The sequence below is a fragment of the Pecten maximus genome, chromosome 11 (genome assembly GCF_902652985.1).
Source record: "Pecten maximus chromosome 11, xPecMax1.1, whole genome shotgun sequence".
NCBI classification, from domain to species: domain Eukaryota; kingdom Metazoa; phylum Mollusca; class Bivalvia; order Pectinida; family Pectinidae; genus Pecten; species Pecten maximus.
In genome coordinates this window covers 42,809,523-42,820,939 of record NC_047025.1, presented here as the reverse complement: position 1 = coordinate 42,820,939, position 11,417 = coordinate 42,809,523, and the positions used below count along the sequence as shown (strand labels likewise).

General features: G+C 42.3%; 1 protein-coding gene across 1 annotated transcript; it reads left to right on the top strand.

Moving 5' to 3' along the window:
* The first annotated feature begins 9,339 nt into the window (after positions 1 to 9,339).
* LOC117338630 (repetitive proline-rich cell wall protein 2-like) lies at positions 9,340 to 11,334 on the top strand. The gene is made up of 2 exons (XM_033899987.1): positions 9,340 to 9,401; positions 10,584 to 11,334. Exons 1-2 carry the CDS (start codon positions 9,340 to 9,342, stop codon positions 11,332 to 11,334), a joined length of 813 nt encoding a protein of 270 aa, XP_033755878.1.
* Positions 11,335 to 11,417: the final 83 nt, after the last annotated feature.

Below are 11,417 nucleotides of genomic sequence, written 5' to 3'. Positions count from 1 at the left end.
GAAGCGGTCTATCATTATGACGTCATATTGATTGTACTAAGGGGCGCCGATGGGGAAATAACTCTGGTAACGCAGTATTATTGGAAATATTATTGAGTAAAACGATACGAAAGTTAATACACTCTACTATACATGTACATATTTCAAACATAGTATTAATATAGATATAAATATTGCCTGATTCGAACGTCCAAACCACTAGCTATAGGTCTGTATCAACACGCTTTCGCTGTCGTATGACTTCAGCATTAACTTTACATGCAAGCTACTGTATTTATCACAGGCAAAAGAAAGGATGATTATCTTTACAATAATAATGCGTTGTTGCTATGAAATACACCAGACATATTCTTTCTATGTTCCTGCTCAGGTTAAAAGATATTTTATAGAAATTTGACAGGTAAATTACTCTTCACTCTGGCAAATAATTAAATTGACAGTTTGTTTTGAAATGCCAGTCGAAATGCAGAATTACTGATATCTCTGGAATCCAATTTGCTTCATTTGTTGGATTTTCACATTAAAATATTTTTTTTTTCGGTAATTTAAAATGTGCTGTGACACCAGTTAAACAGATAAATTCAAGTTCGTTATGTAGGTATTTATCCCCGTTGAGTTGGATATAACACAAATGCCATAGCAGGCCTTGCTACACACACACACACACACATATATATATATATATATATATATATATATAACTTAGCAACACAAATGACGAAGGAAGACAACTTTTTGACTCGTGCCCTGACCGGGCCTCGAACTCACGATCTATTGCACCCAATCGCCTAGCCAGAAATACCTGCAGCTTTCGCTGCGCCACATCGGCGTTCTTGTCTTCCTTCGTCATTTGTGTTGCTAAGTTATATATCTATTTATTAGCACAATGTATCATATACATTCAAAAAAAAAAAATAATGTACACGGAAATTAACATAATTTTATGCATGGTTGGCTTTACAATTTTTTTTAAAACATTTCATTTGAGCGATCAAAAAGGAAATTCGTAAACCCATGTTTAGTTTTGAAATATGAGTTGGGTTGCATCTATGGAAAATATCAGATGATTAACTATTTGATAGAAAACATATAATAAATATTGATTTGTTCCTTTGTCTGACCATCACGGAAGCTGGCTGAAAATAATTAAAATAATAATGGATCGATCAATTATTTATATTGATTACAATGTGAGCTTATTCTATTGATAATAATGACAGTTGTAATGCATATTATTCATTATTGAAGTTATGTGTATGTCTAACTATTATTGAAAAATTGTGAAAAATATAGATATATCTAATGTATCGTCTGTTCTGTTGTATCGACAGTCAGTGAAAGTGGTAAGAGTTGATATGACCAACACGGAAGCTGAACTCTTGATATAATAGAATAGACATCAAATATTTATATTAATATAAGAAGTGAAACATGAAGAATGAAATAATCAAAAAAATAAGGATAAAACTTGCACGATGATAATATGAAAAAACCTACTTCAGCAGGTATGAACAAATGCGACATGGAATAATTATTGTCTCAAAAACATATAACAACACAAGAAAATTATACAAATAAAATATTCAGATATTTAGGTCCTTTGAACTTTTAATCCTAATATACCTTTTTCAATCGTTTGTATGTGAGATTGCAAAGATGAGTTCGGAGTAAGATTGAGCGTGACTTACATGCATAAACAAATAAAAAGAATGAAAGAACAAAGAGTTTTGAAAGAATGTTCTGGAAGAAAGGTTATATATTTCTCTTTAGCTATCTACCTTGAATATTTCCTACTCCTTATATTTTAAGCTATTCTCCTATCCTTACCATGTATCATATATTCAAATTATTTCCATTTCTGACATATATTTGTATTTGTCACAAGACATTCTCTCTCCTCTATTCAACTCAACACACATTCTTTCGCTCTCCTCTCAATCTCTACCTCCTCAGCTCTCTGCCTCTCGTTTTTTTTCTCTCTCCTCCTCTCCCACGTCTCTCTCCCCCTCCAGAGTCTATCTCCCCCATCCAAATTAATCTCTATCCCCTCTCTATTATCTTTCTGTCTTTATATGATAATGTTAAATAAAACATAATTGAATAAATTAACAATATCACAAAAATATCACATATATTATTTGTATGTCGCTTTGTACCCATATAATAGAGCTGACAATCAGATCATTTCTGAGTGCAAAAAAAAAAAAGAAGAAAAAAAAAAGGAAAAAAAAAAAATGTATCATATACACTGTGTGTTGGTGATCCGAAGATATAGATTTGAATTTCCTGTCGTAGTTGTACCGAGAGAAAATAGATATACAAGTTATCCGTGATATTGCAAATTATGACACTCCTCGAGCTCATTATAGTCATGAACGTTTTATGACGTCACAATAGTTCATATTGTGACGCATTTCTTGGATATGGTCGCCATTGGTAAGTACCGTTTATTTTACTTGGTGTATTTGTCGACCATTTATTTCCGATACATCCATTTAGATAGATAGAGCATTTATTAAATAAGCTGTTACAGCTTTACTTGTGTCCTTCCCGACACCACAATACATTCCTGTAGATTACACACATCGCTCACAATCGTGTACTAGGAATCAGTGTTTGCTAATTTATATACTGAAAGTGATTTAAACCTAAATCTAAATGGTAATCGCCGTTCTCGGAGGAAACTGCAACTTTTCTATAAAATTACAAATCAACTAGGCCTAACACCTAGCTATTTACCCACTCTACTGCCTCCTTTAATATCTGAAAACTCCCATTATAACCTCCCTAACGCCAATGATGACCCTTTACAAAAAATCCAACATTTCGTTTCCCCATCTACTATCTTTTGACTGTAGCCTATGACAGATCTAGTAATTAAGTAATTCTATATTCAGTATTTAAACATTTAAACTCAAATAGAACACAAGTACCGTATCATAACTTTATTGTAAATAGAAAGTTTAATATATTGCATGCGAGATTAAGAAATAATTGTAGCACTTTCATGACTTTTTCCAATATCATCTGATTACACAGGGACCTGATAATTTGATAGTCTCTCTGTATTTGAACCTTCCCTAGTGTGAATCACAGGGACTTGATAATTTGTTATAGTCTCCCTGTATTTGGACCTTCCCTAGTGTGTATCACAGGGACCTGAGAATTTGTTATAGTCTCCCTGTATTTGAACCTTCCCTAGTGTGTATCACAGGGACCTGAGAATTTGTTACAGTCTACGTGTATTTGGACCTTCCCTAGTGTGTATCACAGGGACCTGAGAATTTGTTACAGTCTACGTGTATTTGGACCTTCCCTAGTGTGTATCACAGGGACCTGAGAATTTGTTATAGTCTCCCTGTATTTGAACCTTCCCTAGTGTGAATCACAGGGACTTGATAATTTGTTATAGTCTCCCTGTATTTGGACCTTCCCTAGTGTGTATCACAGGGACCTGAGAATTTGTTATAGTCTCCCTGTATTTGAACCTTCCCTAGTGTGTATCACAGGGACCTGAGAATTTGTTACAGTCTACGTGTATTTGGACCTTCCCTAGTGTGTATCACAGGGACCTGAGAATTTGTTACAGTCTACGTGTATTTGGACCTTCCCTAGTGTGTATCACAGGGACCTGAGAATTTGTTATAGTCTCCCTGTATTTGAACCTTCCCTAGTGTGTATCACAGGGACCTGAGAATTTGTTACAGTCTACGTGTATTTGGACCTTCCCTAGTGTGTATCACAGGGACCTGAGAATTTGTTACAGTCTACGTGTATTTGGACCTTCCCTGGTGTGTATCACAGGGACCTGATAATTTGTTATAGTCTCCCTGTATTTGGACCTTCCCTAGTGTGTATCACAGGGACCTGAGAATTTGTTATAGTCTCCCTGTATTTGGACCTTCCCTAGTGTGTATCACAGGGACCTGAGAATTTGTTATAGTCTCCCTGTATTTGGACCTTCCCTAGTGTGTATCACAGGGACCTGAGAACTTGTTATAGTCTCCCTGTATTTGGACCTTCCCTGGTGTGTATCACAGGGACCTGAGAATTTGTTACAGTCTACGTGTATTTGGACTTTCCCTGGTGTGTATCACAGGGACCTGAAAAAATTGTTATAGTCTCCCTGTATTTGGACCTTCCCTGGTGTGTATCACAGGGACCTGAGAATTTGTTACAGTCTACGTGTATTTGGACCTTCCCTGGTGTGTATCACAGGGACCTGAGAACTTGTTATAGTCTCCCTGTATTTGGACCTTCCCTAGAGTATAATGTACATGTACGTGTCTGGCGGGAATCATCATCATCATACGTTATTCCCTCCGGAAGGAAATGTTTGAATACAAGAAATCGACAAAAGAAAGGAAAGAAAGACAATTAATAATGAATACATTAAGGTTCCAGTGCAATAAGGAAAATAACAGGAATAAATTCCTCCACCGCGTGAATCAGTCAAAGTGATTGTCAGTCACTATCTTACACATAGCAATGCATAGTGCGTACAACAAATGGAGCGGACTTCATCAGGAATTGTCTTTGGACCGCGTCGTCTGTGAAGGGGATTCCTGGGGTCGCTCCTAATAAGCTGAGGACATAGTATCCACGCTCTTAATTGACACAGGAACAAATCTGAAGCTAGGCCTCTTTTAGGTGATGTTCTATTTGTCCAACACACTTAATGAAATCAGGGACATACATAGACACTTACCTGTATACGTCCCTGATGAAATGGAACCCATATAAATCACTATCTGTCGTAGCGAGTAGCCCGGATTTTAAGTTAAGTTAAGTTAAGGTTATTTCTGGTTCGGGACTTTTTATGTCCTCTATACCAGACTCAAGATAATACATAATACAGATTGATACAGTATTTCTGTCCGGTATGGTGTACAATGTTTTTATGATTTAATTGATGTTTTGTAGTTAAAGAAAAGTTCTTGGTTTTCCAGTGATCGTCTAGCTTATTTTTGAAGGAGTTTACATTTAATGCTGATATAACATGTTCTGGCAATTCGTTCCAGATTGACACTGTTCTGTTTGAAAAATAGTTTTTTTTTATAAGCGTATTTGTGGCTAGTCTAGGGAATATTTTTTTGGTATGTCCTCTGGTACTGTTGCGTTCAGCAGCATCCTTCCATAAAATGATACCATTAAAACATTCTTTATCATATATTTCGCTTATCATTTTGTACAGTTCTATCATATCTCCTCTAATTCTTCTGAATGCCAATGTTGGTAGTTTAAGTTTTTCCAGCCTCTGACTGTAGGTCAATTCCTTCATTCCCGGGAGACACTTGGTTGCTCTTCTTTGAACCCCTTCTATCTTGTCGGCATGTTTTCGCCGTACAGTATAAGACCAGTTTATATTGTTCCTGAGAGCGCCCTCATTCTTCACTTCAGCAAAGTTTATTTACTGACGTTTGTATATTGATATGCCTTTGTCATTCAACATGGATGAAGCTTGTCCGCTGGCAAATTAATTTAGGACGTAAGAGTCGCGAGACCTTTTCGCTGGTAATTCGCCGGTATAAGGGCCTCGAAGTAAGTTTCCGCCCTCCCTTCTCAAGATTATCCTTGGTTTTAGTTTTATTTCTTTTTAGTATCCCAGCCACTTTGTATCTGACTTTATATCCCATATAGGGCGAAATGAGTTCCCCAGACTGCAGTATTAAAAGTGATATTTGGACGAAGAAATATACGTTTTTGCCTCATCGACGAATAGTGAATAATTGGAAAGCGCAGTCGTTTATACTCTTAATTTGCTTAAGAGACGTTGTCGAAAAGCTCGTAAACACACTTCTGAATGTAATTGTTTTCGTGTTTAAGATAATGAAAACATATTTCAAAACGACAGCAAGCTGATGAATCTCGTTCCGAACATCTTTCTTAACTGACCAACTTCTGCTGCAAAAGGCAGCGAGACATCACATTCAGGTTTAATGGTCTGCGTTTAATGTTTTATCGTGTTAAACATACATAATACTGTCGGAGTTTGTTGCGGGGTATCAATAGCATGATAATAAACCGATATAATTCATACTGTTTTGAATGAAAACCCACCATTACCTTGTAAGCTTTGTGTAAGGATATATTATAACAAGTCGGTTTTAATCTACCACATTACTTACACAGGAGGTAGGATCATGTCACCATGGTGACACAGGAGTTGGGATCATGTCACCATGGTAACACAGGAGGTAAGATCATGTCACCTTGTTAACACTGGAGGTAGGATCCTTACCTGTCATTATGATTGTCACCATGGTGACACAGGAGGTAGGATCATTTCACCATGGTAACACAGGAGGTAAGATCATGTCACCTTGTTAACACTGGAGATAGGATCCTTACCTGTCATTATGATTGTCACCATGGTGACACAGGAGGTAGGATCATGTCACCCTGTTAACACCGGAGGTAGGATCATGTCACCATGGTAACACAGGAGGTAGGATCATGTCACCATGGTGACACAGGAGGTAGGATCATGTCACCGTGGTAACACAGGAGGTAGGATCATGTCACCATGGTGACACAGGAGGTAGGATCATGTCACCATGGTGACACAGGAGGTAGGATCATGTCACCATGGTGACACAGGAGGTAGGATCATGTCACCATGGTGACACAGGAGGTAGGATCATGTCACCATGGTAACACAGGAGGTAGGATCATGTCACCACGGTGACACAGGAGGTAGGATCATGTCACCTTGTTAACACAGGAGGTAGGATCATGTCACCATGGTGACACAGGAGGTAGGATCATGTCACCATGGTGACACAGGAGGTAGGATCATGTCACCATGGTGACACAGGAGGTAGGATCATGTCACCATGGTAACACAGGAGGTAGGATCATGTCACCACGGTGACACAGGAGGTAGGATCATGTCACCATAGTGACACAGGAGGTAGGATCATGTCACCTTGTTAACACAGGAGGTAGGATCATGTCACCATGGTAACACAGGAGGTAGGATCATGTCACCATGGGGACACAGGAGGTAGGATCATGTCACCTTGGGGACACAGGAGGTAGGATCATGTCACCATGGTAACACAGGAGGTAGGATCATGTCACCATGGTGACACAGGAGGTAGGATCATGTCACCATGGTGACACAGGAGGTAGGATCATGTCACCATGGTGAACACAGGAGGTAGGATCATGTCACCATGGTGAACACAGGAGGTAGGATCATGTCACCATGGTGACACAGGAGGTAGGATCATGTCACCTTGTTAACACAGGAGGTAGGATCATGTCACCATGGTGACACAGGAGGTAGGATCATGTCACCATGGTAACACAGGAGGTAGGATCATGTCACCATGGTGACACAGGAGGTAGGATCATGTCACCATGGTGACACAGGAGGTAGGATCATGTCACCATGGTGACACAGGAGGTAGGATCATGTCACCATGGTGACACAGGAGGTAGGATCATGTCACCTTGTTAACACAGGAGGTAGGATCATGTCACCATGGTGACACAGGAGGTAGGATCATGTCACCATTGTTAACACAGGAGGTAGGATCATGTCACCATGGTAACACAGGAGGTATGATCATGTCACCATGGTAACACAGGAGGTAGGATCATGTCACCCTGTTAACACAGGAGGTAGGATCATGTCACCATGGTAACACAGGAGGTAGGATCATGTCACCATGGTAACACAGGAGGTAGGATCATGTCACCATGGTAACACAGGAGGTAGGATCATGTCACCATGGTAACACAGGAGGTAGGATCATGTCACCTTTATGACTGTCACCTTGTTGATCTGTTTACTGGCCAGTGATAAAATGATGTGACAAAGGGTACACATCCTCCTTGTCACCACAGTACTAAAGCATAAAGGAGACTGTAATCAAGGTATTAAAATATTGTTTAGTTGGCGTTTTTATTGTGTATTGTTTTATAGTAAATCTGGAAACCCCATTTTTCCTTTCAGGATGAATTTGAATTCCAAACCATGCTGTCTTTCTATATTTGTCTAGGACTTACACACCATCTTTCTGCTTTATTTCAGACAGGAAGTAATGTACAAGTTTTCTTGGAATGACCAGAAGTGAAATTTGTCCTCGGGATGCCCAGCCCCACCAGGATGAGAGGCCATTCAAACTACCAGACTCCCTCCCCGACAACCAGAGGATACTGTTTAAACGTACAAACAACTGTGGGGGTGGATCAGGACCAAGGCCTAGGGTCAAAGTTGAGAACAGTGTACAAACGGCTGGTACTGACAGCAGGTTCAACAGGCCCAATGTAGGGCGTATCGCTTGCTGCAACATATGGTCTGGGAATAGGACAGACACACATTGTCACAGAGTATCAGTACAGTCAGATACAGGCACGGAAACCTGGGCACAAAATAGTTGTGGCAGTGGCACAAGTGCCGACACACGGGTTCAAAACAGCTGTGGCAGTGGCACAAGTGCCTATTCACCGGCTCAAAACAGCTGTGGCAGTGGCACAAGTGCCTATTCACCGGCTCAAAACAGCTGTGGCAGTGGCACAAGTGCCTATTCACCGGCTCAAAACAGCTGTGACAGTGGAACAAGTGCCAACACACGGGCACAAAACAGCTACAGGAGCAGAGCAGACCATATTCGAAACAATATAACCTCAGACTTTTATTTCAGAAATCGCCCGAAGTGTCAGACTATGACAGCTGAACACGAGATGAAAACCCAGTATATGTTGCTGAAGGAACAATACGGTCGAGTCTGCGAACAAGAAGCACTACTGAGAAACCAAATGGCCCTGCTTCAAGCAGAAATCATCTTGATGCAGACGAGATCCTACCACAAGAGTCCAGCAGAGGTGAGAAGAATCACCATTGACCCTATACCTATCAGGCGAGCCAGGAACAAGGCCAGGGAAATCCCATCTGTCACCGCTATGCGAAAAATGGCCGTCAAGGTGGATCCAATGGTGTCTACGGGGAGATATTTTACCGCAAAATCCACCAAGGCCAACATGGATAGTAAGATACCGGACACGAAGAAAGATGAAGGTTCTACAGCAGTAAAGTACACAAATCTGACAAGTAAACAAACAACACGTAACAACCAGAATAGGAAGGCAGCACAGGAAGGCATGTGCTTCGAAACAGGAGACGTCCTTAACAGGTGTTTTTACTTTGATATTCCCCTGGCTGTGGTGACACCACCCTACTCACAGGGGGTCACAGAGAAGGTCACCAGACACAGACTGCCTAAACTTCCTAAGATCCCCACTAATAGGGACACGAAGGGGCCAGCTCAGCTAGTGGTACAAATGTCACAATGTCAAGATGGTTTTAACTGAGTGATTTTAGGTGGTATGATGGCTCCACGCGGCTCCATGTGGAAACCATCAATTTCAAATCTCATTCCAGTGAATGTTTGGTAAATTCTGTCCAGAATTCCTTACCAAAAACTGCATACAAAATTTATTCAAATGAATGTCACTTTATTATAATTATTAAACCTTTAATTGTGTTTATTTATAGCAAATTTAAGAATAAACACAACAAAATACATTGTACTTGGTCACCTTTATTTGCTTACCCGATCACAGTTGCTAAACCTATGTAAAATGATTTACTAGAATAATAACTTACAGAAAGTAACAATTTACAAGTCTTAAAATAATCCAGTTGATCCATTGCCTTCAGAATGACCAGCCATACCTTCTACAATGTAAACACAAGGGAAATGTGATTTATTTTACTGCTGGAAGTCTTAGTGCTATGAGGAGGTGTTACTGTTGTTCTTTAATATACTCTAATATGTTCCAGAGTCAGAAGATATGATACTAGATATAAGAGCAACTCCCTCCAACCCACTCTTCCCCCCACCTAGTAACTCCCCCCTCTTACTCCTGACACCTAGCACCCCAACACCAACTCGTGACACCTAACACCCCCAATCTTGACAACTAACACCCCCCACTCCTGACACCTAGCACCCCAACCCCCACTTCTGACACCTAACAACTAACAACCCCCCCCCCCCCCCCCCCAAACTCCTGACACCTAGCACCTACTCCTGACAACTATCATACCACAACCCATTACTTCTGACACCTAGCATCCCCCCACTCCTGACACCTAACACCCCCAACACTCCACTCCTGACACCTAACACCCCCAACCCTCCACTCCTAACACCTAGCATCCCCAACCCTCCACTCCTGACACCTAGCATCCCCAACCCTCCACTCCTAACACCTAACACCCCCAACCCTCCACTCCTAACACCCCCAACCCTCCACTCCTGACACCTAACACCCCCAACCCTCCACTCCTGACACCTAACACCCCCAACCCTCCACTCCTGACACCTAACACCCCCAACCCTCCATTCCTGACACCTTACATCCCCAACCCTCCACTCCTAACACCTAACATCCCCAACCCTCCACTACTGACACCTTACACCCCCAACCCTCCACTCCTGACACCTAACATCCCCAACCCTCCACTCCTGACACCTAACACCCCCAACCCTCCACTCCTAACACCTAGCATCCCCAACCCTCCACTCCTGACACCTAACACCCCCCAACCCTCCACTCCTGACACCTAGCATCCCCAACCCTCCATTCCTGACACCTAACACCCCCAACCCTCCACTCCTAACACCTAGCATCCCCAACCCTCCATTCCTGACACCTTACATCCCCAACCCTCCACTCCTGACACCTAACATCCCCGACCCTCCACTCCTGACACCTAACACCCCCGACCCTCCACTCCTGACACCTAACATCCTCAACCCTCCACTCCTGACACCTAACACCCCCGACCCTCCACTCCTGACACCTAACACCCCCGACCCTCCACTCCTGACACCTAACATCCCCAACCCTCCACTCCTGACACCTAACACCCCCGACCCTCCACTCCTGACACCTAACATCCCCAACCCTCCACTCCTGACACCTAACATCCCCAACCCTCCATTCCTGACACCTAACATCCCCAACCCTCCACTCCTGACACCTAACACCCCCGACCCTCCACTCCTGACACCTAACACCCCCGACCCTCCACTCCTGATACCTAACATCCCCAACCCTCCACTCCTGACACCTAACACCCCCAACCCTCCACTCCTGACACCTAACACCCCCAACCCTCCACTCCTGACACCTAACATCCCCAACCCTCCACTCCTGACACCTAACACCCCCAACCCTCCACTCCTGACACCTAACACCCCCAACCCTCCACTCCTGACACCTAACATCCCCAACCCTCCACTCCTGACACCTAACATCCCCAACCCTCCACTCCTGACACCTAACACCCCCCAACCCTCCACTCCTGACACCTAACATCCCCAACCCTCCACTCCTGACACCTAACACCCCCAACCCTCCACTCCTGACACCTAACATCCCCAACCCTCCACTCCTGA